This window comes from Chroicocephalus ridibundus, chromosome 17, assembly GCF_963924245.1.
Source record: "Chroicocephalus ridibundus chromosome 17, bChrRid1.1, whole genome shotgun sequence".
NCBI lineage: Eukaryota > Metazoa > Chordata > Aves > Charadriiformes > Laridae > Chroicocephalus > Chroicocephalus ridibundus.
In genome coordinates this window covers 6,533,775-6,554,635 of record NC_086300.1, presented here as the reverse complement: position 1 = coordinate 6,554,635, position 20,861 = coordinate 6,533,775, and the positions used below count along the sequence as shown (strand labels likewise).

At 45.1% G+C, this 20,861-nt stretch overlaps 1 protein-coding gene across 7 annotated transcripts in view; it reads left to right on the top strand.

The window, feature by feature from the left end:
- The window catches only part of GPATCH8 (G-patch domain containing 8), a 59,723-nt gene that overhangs the window by 17,161 nt on the left and 21,701 nt on the right, over positions 1-20,861 (top strand). For 2 of the 7 annotated variants that reach the window (XM_063354770.1, XM_063354769.1), the window contains 5 exons: positions 4,878-4,895; positions 7,093-7,165; positions 17,698-17,742; positions 19,838-19,905; positions 20,368-20,454. In XM_063354770.1, the coding sequence (XP_063210840.1) occupies positions 19,879-19,905; positions 20,368-20,454 (114 nt within the window). In that variant the 5' untranslated portion in view covers positions 4,878-4,895; positions 7,093-7,165; positions 17,698-17,742; positions 19,838-19,878. The remainder of the gene's footprint in view (positions 1-4,877; positions 4,896-7,092; positions 7,166-17,697; positions 17,743-19,837; positions 19,906-20,367; positions 20,455-20,861) is intronic. The other 5 variants (XM_063354767.1, XM_063354766.1, XM_063354771.1 and 2 more) reach the window with 4 other exon arrangements.

Genomic DNA, 20,861 nt, shown 5'->3' with positions numbered 1-20,861 from the left:
AGTGAACACTGCATATAGTACCTACTGTCTTAATGTGCTGGCATGATGCTAGATTTAGGCATGGCAGTAATTGATGACGCATGAGATAATGCTGCAGAGATGGGAATTCGTATTCAATCTTCTCCTGAATACTTCAACCTTACGTTGTGCTATGGGGATTTTAATTAAAATGCCAAGCTTGTTTCCTTAGGTAAATATAATGAGAAATACTTGTTGGTAGCCTGCTCTGTGCCACGCTGGAAATCAGCATTTCAAAGTAATTCAAATACCGCTTACAGGCTGGGCTGGTTATCTGATTTCTAAAAGTGTTTTCCCAAACAGAGGAGTAGGAGTGGGCACAGATGACATCCCTCCGGTGTTCTGGAGGGAGCGAGGCCTACAGAAGTATGTAAAACGCGGACGAGTACGCTGGACCCAACAGCACGGGCCAGTCCCAGTACAGCTTGGATCCTCTGCGGAAGTAATACTTCATTGCAGTTTGATTAATGGTGAACAGTGGCAGAAAAATTAAATTCAATTACGGCTTTAATATTTCATTCCTATATATCTCACCATCCAAATACGGGGACATTTTTAATCTTTACAACTTTTTGGTAGGTTTTAATATGTACAGTTCAGCCGTATAGTTAAATTTGAAAACAGTTTGATGGAAAGGACGAGAGAATGGCTTACCTCTTTGGGAGCTGGAGGAGTTAAAACCTCCAATTATTCTTACTTTAAAATCCAGTTTGCTTCCCTCTCCTTTTGTCTGTAGTAGGAGAAGCAAGCATTTGAGGTGTAAGACCCCCAGCCTGGGACATTAAACTCTTGGAAGGAGTCACAGAACTGAGTAAATGTATGTTCTGCATTGTCACATCGGCGGTGGTCTGCGTCGGAGCACACTTGAGCTGGCTTTGTGTGCTAGTCCCAGAGTTTAAAAGCTACAGCTGCTGTACGGGGTGGTTTTTTATCTCAGGAGCAAGCCTGGTGTCAGAAACTGCAGTCAGAAATAAACTGGTCACTTTTAAGGTTAATTCTCGCATCATCTTCATCAAGTACATTGTTGATTCTTAAAAGAAAATCTGCAGCTGGGAAGCATAAATAATTTTGTCAAGTTTCCTGACACCCGTGAAAATGATTTTGCTCCCACGCTCTTAATGAACTGTGTGCTTTTTAAATTGGCACATGACACACATTAATAGAAGGAATGGTTTTCTTGTCAGACCTTAGCGGTGCACCTCTCTTGTAAGGCTTTTCACTAGGAAAGACGCAGTCATGCTGCTTTTTCTGCCCCCTTGTATTTTGTGCTGTTTGCTCACCCAGAAGCGACCATCCTTGAACTGAAATTGAGAGGGAAGGAGTCAGGGCAAGTATATAATTTGCGAATACCACGCATTAATATTTGCCATATTAACATTTATTCACAAATTGTTTTATAATCCTTAACCAGTTCTCTGTTAGCAATTCAACTGACCTTTACGAAGGAATCTGCTCAGAGTAATGAGTAAGAGCCTTTGCCTTCACATTAGGGGAATAGTTTGGATGACAAATGTCTTTGTGCGAGGAAGAGTGTTTAACAATAGCAGATGATAACACTTCCCAGTTAAAAGTTTGGTTATTCTGCAGACTGAAGAGCGGATTAAGTATATTCTCTGAAATGTGCTTCTTGCAGCTTCTCACCTCTTAGTGCTACGAAAATGCTTTAGGGACTGGTGGTAGCTTGCATTTGGAAATCCCAGGGGGCAGAGGGTTTCACTGGAAGTTTGACAATCAGCGCTGAAGTGAGATCCGTCTCTGCAGCATTATCTGTTGAGAGGTGCTGACTGTACTGCTACAGCATGCAACTCAAAGGTGGCTGGAAAAATAGGTCTGGGAGTCTACAGATCATTACAATGTTGAAACGTGTCCTCAATTAGCATACTAGTATTTTTGTTCCTGTGGAAATCCTGCTTTGTGCAGCTTGTTTAGGCCAAAGATGTCTGGACTGACACATGCGACTATAACCAAAGTACATTTATGGAAAGCAGAGCTGACACGAGCTAGAGGATGTACGTAGCCTAAACGAGCAGCCAGCTATTTTCCATTACCAAATTGAAGAAAATATTTTGTATCAATGGACTCTTCATAGCTGCAAATACTGATATTTTTTTTTTTTCCTCCCCACAAATAACATTTTTCTTGTTGTTCTGGTTTGAAAGATGCTGCACTTACACTGGCTGTTCACGTCAGTGGAACCTCTGGTGTCCTTGAAAAAAATCAGAGCACTTAACCCTTTCTTAAATTCAAGGAACTGCATGCATTTGTTTTAAAAATATTTTAAGTGCCCTGAGTTCAGGTGCTCAAATGGGAAGTCACAAAGTATTGCAGCTCTAATAGAACCCAGATTTCCTTCACGTGAATTCCTTATTTCTACTTGTTCACTGAATCTTGTTGCTGGGAATTTCTGGTTTTCTGTGTCCCCGCAGTACAGGTCAAGTAGGAGAGAGCACTGATACCCTCAGAACCCCCGGGAGAAGCGGCCCTTTCCCTGAGCAGGCAGTGCGCAGGGTGTCAGGGAGTCGAACCAAGCTGTCCCCGTCGCAGGTTGGAGGCGAGACTGCGTATCACCCACTTATTCTGGAGCTTGTTAGTTTGTCCTTGTCATAACTAACAAATGTCCTTTCCCCCCCCCACCTCTCTCTAATTCCGCTTAGTTACACAAGGAGGTCCTTGAACTACACGAGGTTTCAGGCTTCAGTTGGTAGTTGTTTGGGGATCGCAGGCTCTTGTAGACGACCGTACGAGCTGAAGCTGGGTTTTGTCGCACTGCATATCTGTACAGATCTGTGGACTCCGCTAGTTCCAAAGTGTAATTTGATGAGGCTGCTGATTTGACATTTAGCAGTAGCCATATGTGGACAGCGCTATAAATAATGTGCTTCTTGAAGCTGAATGGTGTAGCATTACTATTTGGCTTTTCTCTCTAGTCTTCATTGTGTCATCTGTAGTGAGCTATAGGTTTTGTTTTGGGAATCTTTTCAACCTCTTGTTTGCATGGGTTCACCCAGTAGCATCCGATCCTTGCTTATAGATTCCTCCATACACAGTCAGCACAGCTTACAATCCACTCAAGAGACGTATGGTTCCTGCCCATGCCGAGAGATGAACGGTGTGAATACGATGCGTGGGGATCTTACGGAAAACCCGTATTAGGCAAAACTAGTGCTTTGGTTTATCCATAATGCAGCTCAATCCACTGACTGCGGGTTATATCCCACATACAGCATCATCAAAACCTTTCAGTTCTTGTACGCATCTTTTCATTGTATGCATTATTTTTTTGTTCTATTGGCCAGGACTTTTGTCAGAAATTTATGCTGGGGATATCCTGATACTGGGAATCACTGGGACCCCTGGAAAGCAGTCAGGGAACAGGATGGACAGTTGGGGAGGCCAATTTGAGCTGTTGGAGAAGGTCACTTTGGCTGAGATGTTCCAACGTAGCTTAGCTGACTCCCATGGCAGTTTGGTGAAGGCAAGAGCTTTACATTTCCTACATACTTTTGGAAAAGTTTTGCTTCATCTGCAGTGCAAATTCCCCCTCTGTAAATAGAACCGATCCCTACTGAGCAGCTCCGAAGTGGTGAGAGTAATGTCGGGAGGTGTAAATTGTTCCATTGAGAGCCTGCCGAGCTCCTCCGTGCCACGCCGAGCATCCCGCAGCCTGGTGCCCAGCGTTGTCTCCGTGCCCAGACCGATGGCGCTGCCCTCGTGAGTAGCTTGGATGGCAAACGAGAGCTCCCTTGCTCACTCAGACACCTACTGGGAGACTTTATTTTGTCTGCCTCAATAATTTTTATTGTGGCTGTAACACGGGGAGCTCCCAAATGATAGTGTAAGGAAGTGAGAAGGCTCGTGCCAGCTCTCCGCTGAGAAACGGGGGGATTTCCTCCGGGGGCTGGTGGTGTTTTTGTAGGTGGCTGCGACTCTTCCTGGAGGAGAATTGCTACAACATGAGGATAGTTTATTCAAAAGGAATGACAGTTCTTGACATCGACAGGAATTTCGGTGTAAAAAAAGACATCTTTTCCATGCAAAAGAGTCCACGCTGTTACAGAACTTTCACTTGAAAATGCAATTTTTTTAAAAAAAAAAAGCCACCAGCTCTTGCAGTGTTTGCTGCTCCATGTCAAATAGTGGCCCTGATGTCCCCAGCTGCCCCCCAGGCTTTGCAGAATGGCTCTGGCGGGGGAGCCTAGCAAGACTGGCCTTCCGTAACTTAATTTTTAGGGCAGCATTTCTGCTGAAGAGCTGTGCTGCCAGCCTGCCTCCGAGAGAGGGCTGCCGTAGGGGTTTGAACTGGGGGAGGAAGGTAGAACGTGGTTAGAAACGAGCAGGGTAATGGCTAGGTCCCAGCTCAGATGTTAATATTAAACTCCCTATTCAGTGAAACACAAGACGCTCTGTTTCAAATCCGGAATATTTAAAATTAGGAAGTAGTTTTGCTGCTTAAGCAAACAAATGGAAGCGATCGGGGGGGGGGGACACGGACAAAAACCCACCCCCTTCCTGGGAACCGAGACAGGATAATATCCAGGCCTAATTCCAATTTATGTCAAACAACTTGCAACCATCCTCTTGAGTGGTTTTGTAAAAGTGGTGCTAATGTGTATAACCCTTCTAAATTTTTCTTTTTTTCCCCTTTAACATTTGTTTACCCCTTCACTGTGTCAGTCACAACACACCGCTCTTGAATCTCCCAGCTGGTCTTGACTTGTTGAATTTATTTTATGCTTTCACTCTTCTTTAATAAATACATTACTTGCAAGCAGTGAATTGAAAACAAAGCAAAAGAAAAACTACCATTAGTGATTGGACAGTTTCTTACTTTGTGTTACATTTAACTGTTCTTTTGACAGCCCAGTTTTTAAAGCCAGGTTCGTATGGAAATGCTTTCACTCCACTTGCACTGCTTTTGGAAATAGCATACTGCTTCATCTGTCTGTTTATTTTAGTGCATTCATAACACAACACAGTCAGCACAATGTCTCATCTCCACTTAGCAAAAGATTGCAAAGTACTCCTTGTCCTTTTTATTTATTTATTTATTTTAAATTATTATTATTATTATTTTTATATTTTTTTGAAAATGCAGCCATTTTGGTCAGCAGCGGCTTTTAAAGACCGGGATTCAATGATCCTTTGTCAGATAAGGGTTGCAATGCTAATGGTAGAACAATTAGTGCCTTATCCGCACACGCGCACCCTTTGAACTTCGGGCCCCTTTTGCATGAAGGACTGGGCGGTTTGTGGCCGTTGCAGAAACGGCCCGCGGGAGATAGATTTGCAGGTAAGTTTTCCTCCGCTTCCGAACCGACAGTCTTCTCCATGGTGTTTGTGGTTGGAATCCATATTTGTTCATTTTTTTCCTTTTTTTTTGCTTAAACTGACTTAAGCTTCTATAACCAGACATTTCCTTACTTCTCCTTTTTTTTTTTTCTTTTTAGTTTTTTTTTTCTTCCCATGTAGCCCTAATTACGTCCTGGGGGAGAATTGGTAGTGTGGGGAAGGCCTACGCTCCTGCCTTGAAAAATACAGCGAGACGAAATGTCTCGCTTTACTGGTGTATCAGAAAAAAAAAAATAAAATTAAATTTATCCTGGATAGAGGCTCTTTGAGGAAAAACGTATCCATGCAGCCAATATCTATGGGAAGATTGTGTCTTTCAAGCTGATTCACCAAAGTTCTGCAAACCGTGTGGTCGTTTCCTTCAATGTGGAGTGAGTGAAAAAAAAAAAAACCTGCTAGTCCGATTATTGTTGACGACTTGGTTATTTAATTAAAGAAACCTGCAGCACATAGACCTTTTTTTTTTTTAAATTTATTTTCTTTTTAAGATTCCATGTATCACTCAATGTTATGGATTCACAGCCTGTTATAATTCAGGATAGTTCTGTGATATATTGAGTTGTGGTTTGCCTTATGAGAATTAATAATCAACAAATAGGTATCTGATTTTTATTTTTATTTTTTTATGATGAGAAGGTGAACACGGTCCTAACCGAGAGTCCTTTGAGGAGCTGACATTTGGTCGCTGCTAGTAAACTGGTCAATAAGGGACAAGCTGTCAGCTCTGATGGTCACAGGGGTGCCGTTAGCACTCTTTTTTTTCTTTATTTGGGGGGGAAAAAAATCTTGCATAAAACCATAATGAACTCCACGCAGAGCCCTGCTCAGCCCTGATTTCAAAAGCTGACACTTAATTGCTGCGTCGGTACTTTTCCACCTATTCCAAAATAGCTTTTTTTTTTTTTTTAGGAAGATGAGACATTATGCTTATTGTTTCCCCTACATGCACTAATGGTTCCTTGCTGTTAACTTATTGCTAGGCCTGTTTCATTCTAACATCTTAGTATTTTTGTTAGTTTACATGTGAAATGCATCACCCAGTCTGTGCTTGAGCTCATTTTATTTAATTGATTTTTTTTTTTTTTTGGTTTTACTAACTCACTGTTTTTTCAGTTTAATATTGGCTGCATGCTAGTTTATATATATATATATACATATATAAAAAAAACCCAATCAAGTCTAGCCTGGATTTTGCTATGATTGTGTTTTGGTTTCTAGTGGTGGGGCAGTCTTGCACTTACAACTTACTCAGTATTATAAAAGCCTGACACACAAACAAAATGACTAAACACATTGTAGATTTTCTTTACAAAAAAAAAAATAAATCTTAAGTGGTGCTGTCTAGGTGATGGATATGATTGTATAAATAGCTTGATTTTATGCTTTTTACTGTCAATTTTTATTGGTACACTTTATTTTCTCCCACATTGCTTTTTTTTTATTTTTTTATTTTTTTTTTTTTAAACGTGATGCACAAAAGTTGCCCAGCACACCATCAGAAAGTGACCCTCCCCGATACCCCGTCCCCCTGGAAAAATTCTAGCCAGCAATTTTTGACATTTGTCTTTCCCTTTTATTGGGCATATATTGCCTTTTCAGTAGCATTTTTTTGCATGCATATATATGTAGAAAATCTCTTGCTCATCACATGTTTAAATGTCAGCGGGAAGGGAAGAATATATTATTGGAATATTTTTGGTTTGTTTTCTCTGTTCTGTCTGTCAGGATAATATTGGACACCGCTTACTCCAGAAACATGGGTGGAAGCTGGGCCAGGGATTGGGAAAGTCACTGCAGGGTAAGTCCAGTAGCTTGTATCTGAAACGTTCAACACCAGCTTCAGTCTGTAACAAAACTATTTCTGCTTTTTTTTTTTGTTGTTGTTCCTAGATTAGATTTTCTTTCTGTTATTAATATATCCAAACGAATGCACTGTTGAGTTTCATATTTAGCAATTTGCCAGTGGAAGCTGCTGCCTCACTTACCGGTGCAGGTTAGACGCGATGTGTGTGTGTCGTGTACGGATCACCGCGTTTGGCCTCGGAGGGAGGTAAATTAACTGCCTACTTACTAACGGGTAGTTTTGCAGCTTCTAAAACCGTAATAATGATATTCTGCTGGCTGGACGCTTTGGTATTAAAAGAATTAAAAATACAAGCTGGTTCCAGAGATTGGTGTGCATGTTTCACAGTGGTGTCAGAAGCCATTAGAAGGCGAGTAAAAGGGCCCACTGAAGACTGAAAGTAGTGGCAGAGGTTCTCACGGATGGGCTTCTAGTTTCTCCAGAGGGCTTTCACGGCTTTGACTTATTCCTGTTCCCCCCGCAGTCTCTTTGTCAGGGATTTAGCAAATCTCCTTGAGACGCTGGCGTGCTGGTTGAGCCAATGCACTTAGTCCTCGTGCTGTCTTGAGCCTCAATTCTCCCCGTGACGCTAAATCCCGTGGTTTAAATTGAGCCCGTGCTGGCCAGTCCGTGGGGGTGGCTTTGGCCAGTCCCCTGGCCGGTAGCTGTTCGGCAGAGGTGCCAGCCGAGGTGGGAGCACACAACCAACCCTGTTGTGTTGAGAAGAACTGAAGGTAGTGCTTCCCATCAGTTACTCCTCCTGAGCTGCTGGTGGATCCAGCGTCTGGATACTGGGAGTGGGGCGCTCAGCATTTATCTACGAGAACCTGTGCAGGTTCTGTAGAAACTTCTTGAAGTGTTTGAAGCAGAGTTCCTCCAAGTAACTCCCTCGTGTTCCCATACCCTTAGTCTGAAGACCTGGGAGCTTGTAAGTGGACTTCCCTGCTCCTACAGCGAGCCCGTTAGAGATAAGTATGTCTGCGCTGTGGAGGACTGTTGAGAGGTAACGAGTTCTCTGAGCTCTGGGAATGCATATTAATTTCTCGGACTAAGGCACTCTAACTTCTCAGACAGGACTGCATTGGTGGTTAATGCTTCTTGCCTCCTCTAACATGGTGTCATTTGAAATCCTCTGGTTAACGCATGGTGCTCTTACAGTCCTCTCGTGTCCCGTGCTGGTGCCAAAGCTCAGGACATGGTTGTAGTTGTCACCTCTTGGGCTTCTGCTTTGGCATGGCGTTCACTGGTGTGATTGGGTCTGTGTTCTCTTTTGGGTGCCCCATATTGCTCTGCACGTCACCAGTGTGGAAACACGAAGACTTGAAAGAAGCTGAAGCCCTCTCGCAGCCCTGGCGGCGTTTGGACGCGCAGCCCCGAGGGTTCCCGTGCCGTGGGGTGTAGCAGGCACTGACGTGACGGAGCAAACAGCAGATGAGTGTATAGTCTTGGGTTTGGGGCAAGAGCGTGGTGTCACCATGTCCTGAGGACGGAGAGCCAGGGTTTCCCCCGGCGTTGATCAGGCTTTTGCTTTTGGATACTTTTCCAGATTTAGATATTCCCACTCAGCATTTCAAAGCATTGAATCTGCACCGTATCTCTTACGTGTTATTGAAGCTCTGGTGATTTGAACTGTCTGGAAGGTACGGTGAAATCCTGGGTATGGGCTGTGAGGGTTTTCCTGCGTCTGCTGCATTTTAATAGAAATGCAGTAATTAAAATAGCCTGTCTAGTTTAACCCAGGTAGGTGCTGAAACCTCCCTAATGTGCGCTTTGCAGAGCGTGCAGGAATTGGTTCTGCTCGACAGAAAGACTTCAAGGGCACTCCCTCTCCTTACGAGCGGCTACAGCCTGTGCCTGTTGCCTGTGGCATTGATGATTGTGTTGGAAGTGCTTAATTCATTATCCAGTGACCTTTTTACGTGAATCTTAGATTGTCCCAAAATCCAAATATAAACTGCCAGGAAGGAAACATTTGCATCTGATTTTAATCTTCTTCTAGGAGTTTGAAGAGTAAAGTCACTCGATGTGCACTGAGAATCGAAGAGCAAAACAAACAGGTTCTTCCTCTCTTCCATGCTGCCTTCCTGTTCAGGAGAGACCAGGAGGGGTTTCTAAGGAGATGTAGGGATAGCAAATGCAGAGCATCTCTGCTTGCTTCGTGCTGTGCTTGAGCCTAAACTCCTAAACAGCCTGCGGTTGAGAGGGCCAGCAGAAGGAGAACCACTTCAAGTAGGTTTTAGCTGTGGACACGGTATCTGACCTCCTGCATTTGGCTGCAGAAGGTGTTTGCCGCAAACCCTCAAAAACCTGAGTTTTGGTTTACATAAATGGAATTGGTACTGCATTCATCTTTTTTTTCCATGCAGTTGACTTCAGATTAAAAGGAAGCTGATGAATTCAGTGTGCTTATTTTTGTTATGTAGCTTTTAATTCTAGATGTTCATCTGAACTGGGCTCACTCTTAATTTTAAGATTCACTGAAACTAATACTACGTTATGTTTGCCAGTCAGAAATACTTATTTCTTCTAGTAAGACCATTATTTTGTTGTGCAACAAGAACTTGTGATGGCTTCCATCGTGTTAACTCCCCGCTGCGGATATAATCCAGCGGTGAGAGTGCTGAACTGTTTCTCTGGGCGGAAGCTGGAATAGCCTAAAATTCGCACTTGCCAAATATTGGTGCTAAAACTCTGCTGTTGTAGTACAAAGGTGCCCAGCAGATTGGCTCCTTCTCTCCAGTGTCTCCGAAGCAGGATGGTTTTGTACCTGCCGGCTGCTGCCTTGTGGTGTAACTCTCGTTAACCGTCGGAGCAGGCGTCTGTGTGATGCTGGTGGAAGAGCTGAGCTACTCGGATAAGAAAATAAATAATCCATGCCCTTAAGGACAGGAGCTGTTACTCTAACACATCTGCATCCTTTGTTTTATTTTAGGTGCGTTTGGAGTGGGGTATCAGACAGGGGTAGTGCTGTTGTCTCCGACCGTGCGGGTGCTAGAATATTGGTTTGGAGAAGCTCGTAATGAATTCAGCAGAGTCATTCCTCTGCTCCTCTCTTCTGATGGTTTTCACATATCTTTCCCCCAGCCAACTTGTGTTATATTTGGAAATGATGCTTCGACTTGCTCACAGCCAATGAATACGAAGAAGCAGAACCAGGGGGTTGCTAGATGACAGAGATCTTTTTTTTTAATCTGGAAAGTATGGTACGAGGAACCGCTTTTCTCTAGAGACTGTGTGATGGTGGTGCCCTAACAGAGGAGAAAATGGTGATTGAAGACTGTTTAGTCTTTTTGGGGGGGGGCGACAGGACACATGTGTAGCTGATAATATAGAATTCTGTGGTCTACTGAAAAAAAAAAAAGCTAGCAAAAGATGTGGTTAAGAACACTGGCTGACCTTCGCGTGAAGTCCTGTGCTAAATGAGACCGAGGATTCTCAATAAATCAGAGGAGTTCCGTGAGTCAGAAGGGGAACGAGAGGGCTGAGTGAAATCTTGAATTCAAATACTAATGATTTCTCTTGGAAGAAGTATTTCACATTAAGTTAGAGTAGTATTATGAAAAGCATTGAGAGATTGACATGCAGAAGTGGTATAATTTTAATCAGACTTTTGGAAAATATTTTTATAAGCTCTTCACGCTTCCCCTGTGTTTTCAGTTTTTTGACAAGTCGTGTTTAAAAAATAATGATCCTGTGCTGAAAACTTCTGTTTTCTCTTTTGCTCCTTGTGTGTTTAATACGAGGTAATAGTACTCTAGGGGTATAGGTGCAAGACAACCAGCAATAGTTTAATCTTATTTAATTAGACCAGGGACAACTGAACAGAGCAGGTGAATGCTATCCTTAGGAAAGACAAAGGCTATTACTTGGCTTTGCCAGAGATCACGGGAACGTGTGACTTCATTTGATGCACTCAGGAGGAGGATGACATGTAGGACACGCCGTGCAATGACCTGGCATTTCAGACTGGCTGATGTTTTAATTTGGCTCTCTGGAATCGGTCACCTAGCTCATTTGAGGAGTCACAGCCAAAGAATTCCGTGGCGCTCTGGAATGAGGTCAGGACTACAGCGTGTGTGTGGGAGGAATAGCTCATCGAGCTGGCCAGGGTGGACCTGATGGGCTTTCAGGGGTAGTTAATGCCCCCATCTCTGGTATTGCAGAGCCAATTCCCAGCCATCTCCCTGCTCCCATGGCTGTCCCACTGCTTCCCCTGTCCTAGCAGGGCTGCGGAGGGTGGGCAGCCCCCAAGGGATGGTCTCCTGCAGAGAGAGGCGGTGTGGAGGTTTGGACAGTGCTGGCCCGTCACTTAGGAAGGTCTGTCTGATGTTTTCTGCTCGTACGGAAGGGACCATCGGAAAGGATTGACCAGCTTTGGTGGACAGGGCTGGCACATACTTACCTCGTCACCCCTTGAGTAGGTGCTGGGTAATAACTGTAGTTATTCACAGAATCCCAGCCTGGCCGGGGTGGGAAGGGCCCTCTGGAGATCATCCCCTCCAACCCCCGGCCAGAGCAGGGTCACCCAGAGCAGGTGGCACAGGAACGCGGCCAGGCGGGGTTGGAATGTCTCCAGAGACGGAGACTCCCCCACCTCTCTGGGCAGCCTGTGCCAGGGCTCTGCCACCCTCACAGCAAAGAAGTTCCTCCTCGTGTTGAGATGGAACTTCCCAGGGGCAAGTTTGTGTCCGCTTTTCTAAATTTGCCTTTTTTAAAGTCCTCTGTTAACAAAATGTGTTTCTCTGCAGCCTTGACTCTTTAAAAACTGCTCCAACACCTGTAGAGAAAGCAGTTGAGTTTCCCCACACCACCAGCTATCTCCCTTCGCACGCAGTGTGTAGCGTGTAATTAATTTGATACATTGAAAAGCATCGATTTAATTCGTCTTCTCACAGTATTCCCAAGACTGGGATTATCCTGGTCTCTTGTGGTATGTCTGAGAGGTGAATCAGAATCTAGTATTTTGCTATGGCAACAGATAACGTATGTTTTTGTCAGGGCATAGTTACTCTTAAGTATTTGTGTTGTTGAATCAAAGAGCTTAGAAAATACAAGGTTTTTGTGTGGAACTGGAATTGAGCCTTGAAACTTCGTGCAAGTTTGCTCCTCGGTTGTCTGTAGGGGACTAACGCAGCTCTCTTGTGATGATTTTTTGACTATTGTTGTGGCGAAACGTGAAACGAAGTTAAGTTTCAAGGTGGACGGCAAGGCTCTCTGTGGGATGCTGTTTTGTACTAGCACTTGGGTTATCTCAATTTTTCTGAAAATAAAACCAGCAGGTGGTTCTGTTCAGAAAAGGGGCAGAACCCCCCCTTCTGGGGCAGTTAGTTGAAGCGGCAGTAGCTTTACCTGTAGCCTTTGGTCCCAAAGAAAGGCCTTCTGTCCCCTGATTCCTATTTAGCGATGGCGTCCTTTTTCTTTGCTTATGTTTTTAGCAAAGTTTGGGCATCGTTTCAGCGTGACTCTTCTGGAAGGCTGGCTGAATCCTCCTGGGGAGCAGAACTGCTATTGTCATGGCGGAGGCAGTGCCGTGTAAAGCCGCGAAGCCCTTCCTGCCCGCTCGTTCTCTTCCACTCGGGCTAAAAACAATAAACCCTTTCCAAATTGTCAAGGCAGTGCTGCTCCTGTTGATCAAGGTGTGCTGCAAACTCACAGTATAAATCGCACTGGTGACACGTAGACAGCAGCAGTTACAAGCGTGCATAACAGAGCTTTGATTTTATTTTTATCCTTTCGTGAGCTTATAAATTATCTAACAAGGTAGCGAAGCCGGGTATATCAGATTTGTTAGAAAATGCTAGAATTCAGTTCCTCCGTCTAACTGTATTTTTATTGCATGGTTTTCAATTAAAAAAAAAAAGCACAAGTGGATTTCTGCTCTGACTTGCAAATTCTGTGATGATAAATTTAGTCGCTCCCCCCCCACCCTTCAGTTATACTACGCTGTGGTTCTTATTTGGCACGTTCTTCGCTAAATCTGTTCAGACAAGCTCCTGTCTTCCCTCTCGATATAAGGGCGGAGCGGAATGAAAGATCGGAACCGTCTGAAGGAGGATGTGCAGAGAGGAGGGGAGCCTGCGGGTGAAGAAGTGGTCCTGTGGCTCCGTCAGGAAATAGCCCTTCCCTGGCAGCCTCCGCCAGAATTCTCATTTCTGAGATCGAGCTCAGGAAGAGTCGCTATTCCAAGACCCCGTCAGGTGGCCGCGGGTGATGCACACCATGTTTTCTGGATGCCAGCTTCGTTAGATGCCTGGGGAGTAATAAGCAGAGCTTCGACCGCTCGAGCGACTGAGATCAGTCGCAAATGCGATCGCTTGGCAGCTGCGGCTTGGAGAAATAAACTCAGGGTTTGAATTCCAGAGGTCTCGAATCCTGGCTCTGTCACCAGTTCCCCAAATGGCTTACAGCGAATATATTAATGTATTTTTCCATTTGTTAAATCCTCTGATCTCACGAAGGCAGACAGAGTAGATGTTTGTGAGGCCTTGAGAACATGGAACAATGAGCATCCGAGAAAAACACCATGAGGAAATGAGGAATGTTATATTTCTTTCTGGGTTTTGAAGCTTAGTAATGAATACAAGAAAATATGGAAGAGAAAGATAAAAATGTTAAACAGTGCCTTTATTCATTAAGAAGGGAATGATTTGGCAGTCTTAGCCAAGAAACAGACGTGAACACAATCTTATCTTCTTGTATCTTAACACGTCCTCGCGGGAACCTGAGTTCTGGCGTAGACTAACATTCCCACTTGCGGTGTTTGCAACATCAATCATTGCAGGAGTTTTAAGACTACTATTTTCATGTGAAGTTGGCTTTGAAAAACCTGGGTAGTGTGGCTTTGAGAGCCTGCTATCGTCGCACCGATCTTCAGCGCCGCGTGGAAATCCACAAGACCGCAGAGCTAGAGGAAGGTTTACTCAGTGTCTGTGTTGGGGAAGCACTCGTCCCCGTGTTTGCTTGCGCACGTGCAAGAGCCTTCCTTCGATTACGGGTGATAAGTTTATGGGTTACTCGAGCGTGCGGAGTCAATGAAATCCTTGTTCTTTCAGTGACGCGTGCTTGTTGCGACAGAGATGTCCTTCTCTTGGCTGAGTGTCAGGCTTTATTGCCCTTTGTGCTCGTATAATGTTAAAGCACTTTTATTGAGCTGTGAAGGGTGGGTGTGTGGGAAGCGAAGTGGCCGTGGCCGCGCACAACCTACCCCCGCTCTCGCGGTGTAACCTCAGATCAGCCCTTTTCACCTACCGAGGTGAAGACAGACAGCGACTCATCTCTGATTTCTGTTCTAGATCAACCAGGACCTATGTTCTTCCTCTAACATCTTCCATGTCCTTCTTTAATACCATTGATCCTCATTGGGGTTAGGGATGTTTTTTTGACCCAGACTCTGCTATGTGCCTTCCCTTGCAGCAGCTGAGGGAGCTATGCTCGGTTTTCGGCAAGTGTCACCCTTGGCCTGTGTGTTGAAGAAGTTTTAAGGTCCTCTTTGAAATTTTCCATGTGATTGGGGTGTTTGCAACTTGTCTCTTGCATGTCTTTCTCCCTTGCTTAGTAAGGATTAAGTTCACAGCGCAGCTTTTGTCTACTTGGAGAACAGTTTCTCCTCACTGGGACTTGACGCTTGTCCTGAGGATGGCAGACATTTGAATTTCTTGATTGTTTGTGACCCCTTCCAGAAACCGAACATAAACAGGATGAGCTCGCAAATCTAATTCCCCAAGGAGACCAGGATAAAAGGCTGCCCTTGTTTGTTTCTTTGTTTGCTTCTTGCAGCAATCCGAACAAGCTCGCTAACGTAGCCTCATTTTTAGGCAGCGAGGAGCACCACAGAGCATGCCAGGGCTTGTTCCCTGGGAAAATTGAGTGGATTTCCTCATCTCTCCCCTTTTGAAGCACTGAATGAGGAGTCTGAATTGTCAAGGTGAGGGCTGTTGGGCTATCGATGACGCCCTGCGGCTGTGGTGCGCTGCTGTGGGCACCCACACTGGACTGCGGGCACCGATGGCCTTTGGCAGCCCGTGGCGGGGTTTGTACCGCAGGTGGTGCACGCACCGACCCTCATCCACCGCGGCAAACCCAGCGACATGATCGCGGAACACCCCAGCGCTGCCTCCGCACAGCCGTGGCTCTGACCCCTGCGGTAGTCCCTTTCCAAGAGCAACTGAAACCTCCTGGAAGGTTGTCTCTTACCCGGGGTTTGTTTTCGGTTGTAGCATAAAGATAGCAAATAAGGAAAAATCCTCTGTGCTCGATGTGATCACGTCCCATGGTTGTATCTTCCCGAGACTCTCGGTTCATGAAATTCTTCTCTGATGAAGAGTGTGATATCAGGCGCTCCTCTAGGATTATATCCCACAAAGCTTGTACCTGGGAGGAATTTCTATTAAGGAGTCAATGCAGTGAGCAGGATTAAGGCTGTTCTGTTACCTCCCTGGCGCTTACATGCAGCGCATAAGCGATACACCGAGATATATTTGATTGAATTACCTGAACGCGTAATTCTGGGGGTACCTTTTTCCCCCCCCGCCCCCAGTGGGAGTATCCTGTTCTTTTTGTCTCTTTAAACAGACCATCAGAAACGTCTTGTGTCTGTGGTGGAGCGCGCTATTGCTGGCGGGACGAGTTCTGAATCCGCAAATTGTCAAAGAAAACAGTTTTCTGTTTTGACTGTTTAAAGGAAAAAAAAAAAAAAAAGATGATAAAATGTGTGCTAGTGTTGACAACGCCGGCGTTTCGAGCCGGGCTCAGATGGTGGGTCCATCTGGTGCAGGGTCCTGTTCTGAAGAGCAGAGCAGCATCGACCTGCTGTGTCCGGAGCTGGATCCCCAACCCGCAGCCATGGGATGCTGCTCCTCCACCGACACCACCCCACGGGGGCTCGTCCTAAAGCCCCGAAGCATCAGGATTCACTCTTTTCCCAAGATTTGTTAATTTAGAGCACTGCTGACAAAGTATTTGCTCATATTCAATCACTTTGTGCAATTAAAGAGGAGTGAACGTGGAGAATTCCGAATTCTGCCTCCTCCCTGCCGCTGGTGGGGCTCTGGGCAGGGGGGTGGATTTAGGGCTGAGCAGTTCTTTCCACAAGCCTGGGAGAAAGGCTTCCCCATTTCTTTGGGAACAGGGGAACCAAAGCAAGTATATCCGGTCAGTTTTGAAATCTCATTTCATTTCTGAATTAAGGAAACAACTACAAATTGAATTTACTTGAAGAAATTAGATTTTCTACGGTGCAACGCCTCAGTAAGCTGTTTGTTTTGCCCATCTTGTTGGAGATTTATGCTTTATCCTCTCCGAGGATAAAAAACTGAGAGGTTTTCCCCTCGTGTGGAAGAATTTTATACAATAACCCTCTGTGCTCTGGGGTTTGCAGCCTGGGATGGGACCAGTCTCTGAAGGAGAGAGTTTGTGACCTGGTTCAGAAAGAAAATACGTTTTCTGGGGTGTAGGGGATGGGACCCGGACACAGCTTTGTGTGTTCTGCATGATTTAATGTATGGGGTGGGGTTCGTTATCGGTGTGGCCGTGTTGCAACCCTGCACAGCGGCATGAAGTGTGGGAATTGTGGCTTTTTCTTGAAATCTCGGTTTTTCCCTTCAAATATGTCGGTGTACCCAAAAAAGATTAGCAGGAGCCCTAAACCTGGGAGCCCCACAACGGCCGAGAGTCACGTTTCCGTGCTGGTAAAACCGTGTTGTCTTGCACAGTAGCTCTGGAATAAGTTTTCTTGAGGAAGTTCTTTAAAAGGAGAACTTAACGAGCTTAATTGAAATCTGTTTTCCCCTTTGGCTGGTCTCCACCTTCGCCCAGCCCCTTGGCACCCAGCGGGGCGAGCGGTGGCCCTTCGGCGACACGGAGCCCGTGGCTCTCCGAGGGCACGGACCGAGGCTGCCCCGGCTCCGATGGCCCAGTGCTTTGCGTGTCCTGCCGTGTCGGTGTCGGGGACGGTGGCAGCGCTGTCCCTAGCCCTGTTACCTGCCCGAAGTGCTGGGACGTGGCACTTGTCACCTGGATGTCACGCTGGCTGGTATTTCGTTCATAATTAAATGATGGTTAAGTTTAAAACAAAGGCATCGCTTTTCGCATTGAATATTCTCCTCATACCTGAAAACAGAGCTCCGTTTGACCCAAAATATTGCTAATTGCCTTAAGATTCTGATTTGTTTCCTTTTTAAACCGCCTGCTTAAATGTGCCTCGGTGTCTCTTGTAAACCGGGCTGTCACCAGGAGCTCGACCGCTTCCGACACCCAAAAACTCTGCTCGACACCCAATAACAACTGCTCCAAAATGTACCCGCTCCCTGATTCCGCAGGGCAAAGCATGGCGATGGGGTGGAGGGGTGAGGAAGAAGCCTCGTATTACTATTATTTTATTTTTTTTATTTATTTTTTTTTTTTAAAACCCATCCTCCCTGCCTACTACAAACGGCCTATTTTCTGCCCCTCATGGTTTCTGCCTAACAAATGGTGTTTCTTTTTTACAGCGTTATGATCCTGGACTTGTTGTGGTGATGGTAAACTTAGCAGTGGTAATTTTTTATTTTCAGACTGAATTACTCCTTTTGTCATCAGTGCACCAATATGTTAGGCTTACTTTCTCTGTTGTAGCCATCATCCTTCTGCTTGGTCTTTCATTTTCCTTTCCTTTCCTTTCTTTATGCACACTTGTCTGATCCTTGTTCATTAAAGGGTATTGCTAAGAAGGGATGTTTCTGTTTGTGTTAGAACTGCCAAAATCAGTTTAAACGTAAATTTCTAATACTGTCCAAACCTGATTATTTATTCCCCCCCCTCCCCCCCCCCCCCCAACACGATGGGCGCTAGCACTTGCTACTGCAATTTCTGAATAGATTTTGGAAAAAAAAAAAAAACCAAACCAAACAAAAAACCCAAAACTTTGACTGCCTTAGAAGGCAAAAGTACTGATGCATTGATGTACGCAGGGGTTTACGCAGGCTGCATTGGAAGATCTCGATTGCTGGAGAAGCAAACAAATAAACACCAAAAAAAAAAAAAAAACCAAACCAAAAAAACCCACAAACCAAAAACAAAAAGAAAAAAAGCTTGGACAAAAAAATAATAAATTAAACAAATTGTTGGCGCTTGCTGCCAGCCATTCCATTTGGGTTCACCGCTTACCAGTAAATCCCTGGCTGAGACGTTATGAAAGTGATATTGCACTTAGGAAGTCATTTTTATAACCTGTCTTTAATTTGGTCCTTTTGCTAAAAATTGCAGTCACTGCTTACTTTATTATACCATTGGGCGTAAGAGAAACATCTTCAAACAGAGCGCTCCCAACGCCAGCTCGATACAAAATACTATTTCGGATCGGCACAACAAAGAGGTTTTTTTTTTTGGACTTGGTGAATATACGCCTGTCAAATGTACGGGCGTATAAACAAAACCAGAAAGTGATTAATTAAAATTAACTTGTTTCTGAAAGAAAAACCGCATCAAGTCCGGCCAGAGCAGGTTCCCTTGGAGGACTCCGGGGTCTGAGATCCGTGGCCCGGAGTTAGGGAATGCTGATATTGGAGAAGAGAGAAGCCGATGCCTGTACAGGCGTTTCCGAAGCAGTTTTAAAGGCTTTAACCCTTTGCCCATGTGGATGGCAATTTTTGGCATGATTAAAACCTGTAGATCTTTGAGCCCAAAGGTATAATATCTGTGTATGTGTGTATAACAAAACAGTTGTTTACACCAAAACCAGAGCGATAATAAGGGAAGTAAACATTCTGTTTTTTCACTCAAGGTACGCACCGGGTAAGGTAAGTACTTTCTCAGTGGGCTTACATCACAACGACCAGTGCCAGTTGTGATGTAAAAATACAAATAATCATAATAATTTAAAAAAAAAAAAAAAAAGCTGTGGTAGTAAAGTGCTTGTCTGCCCCATTTTGCTTTGTTTGGCTGGTTATGAGTGGATTAAAGATATGTTTAAAAATACATATATACATACGTATAAAAAATCTCCAGCATAGTTTGATTAGTTCAAAGTCAATTTTCTTCGCAACTAGTCCTTTTCACAGCTTACGGGGGAGAAGAGCGGTGGTAGAGCATCTCTGCAGGAGCTGGGGAAGCCGCTGCCCGACCCCCTGGCCTGGACCGGGCGGTCGCGTTGGATGGAGGCACTTTGGTTTCTGTGCTCAGCTTTCCTCGCTCCTGGGAAGGGACAAAAGTCGGCAGGAGGGAGGCTTCCGCATCTCTTACAGGACAGTCCCAATCAATTATTAATGTGGTAGGGCAGTAAAATGTATTTAATGCTTTTTTTCACTCGCATCAGACGATGAGGAGTATGATGTGGGAGCGCTGAGGGGGAGGTCCGTTCCTCAAGTCCTGCCCTAGGACTTGTCGCGGTTGAACATTAACCGCGAGACTATTTTATGTGACCAGTTAATGTTCAGAAAATAGCATTTATCAGTGCTCGGGGTGCATTTAGCCGGTTTGGAGCCCAGAAGCAGGTTTGGCCGTAAGCTGTGAGAATGGCTTGTGTTTGGTTCACTGTAGCTTTCTGGTCTCTGCACTCCAAGGCAAGATCTCTAACCACCCAAACCCAATGTGTGACGCGAGCTGTGGCCACGGAGCGGCCGCTGACCTCCTCTCTGTGTGTTCCTCTTACAGGGAGGACGGATCCCATCCCTATCGTCGTCAAGTACGATGTCATGGGCATGGGGCGGATGGAGATGGAGGTAAGCTCACCCGGCTGCACCCCCTCGCTCCTTGCGTGGCTCTCGGGGAGCTGGTAGGGACGGCATTTAAAAGTGAGAATTTGCGCATCAAAGGTAAACAAAAACATGCTCTTAAATCAACACAGTAAGAAAACGCTTCTCAAAAATACAGCCTCTGTTTACCCGTGGGCACCTGAGTTCTGAGATCGGGATGCTATCTGAAATTCCTGGGCTTTGCGGCTTCACGTCCGCCTGCTGGCGGCCCCCACCTGGGATTAACGAGCCATTTGGCACCTGGGTTATGGTGCGGGCTGACAAAAGAGGGAGAGTGAAGTACAGCATGCAAATATTCATGAGGTTTCAAACCTCATCTTTAAGTTACGCATTCTGATGGTCTCAGCGTGTGTTTATGATGGTGCAAAGTATTTATGGGACAAATTGCATCTTTTCTTCTTTCTTTTTTTCTTAAAAAAAAAAAAAAAGCTCGACTACGCCGAAGATGCCACTGAGCGGAGGCGTGTACTGGAGGTGGAGAAAGAAGACACGGAGGAGCTGAGGCAGAAATACAAGGTACTGGAACAGGGGCATTAACATCAGAGCTCTCTCGGGCTGAAGGGGACGGGATTTGTTCCGATAGGACACAGCTCTTCTCCTTAGGCTGCGGTAACGGTAGTAGGAATAAAGTATTTTTGGTTTCTGTTGTCATTGGGGTTATTTATATTTTAACAAACTGGTTATGCGCTTCCTGGAGTTAACCTTGGTGTTTGTTTAGCTGTTTGAGAGCTACAGGATAGCGGCGGGGCTTTTGCTGTGTGCTTTGCTCCTCTCCTGGAAGGAACAGGCCCAGGGTAAGCAGCACGTTTCCTTCCCTAGACCCAGGGCTGCCAGGTTTTTCTAGGGAACCTGCCACGTTGGCAGCGCAAAATCTGCAGATGCGAATGTTAGGTGGGCAGTTATCAGCTGGAAGTGGGGTACAT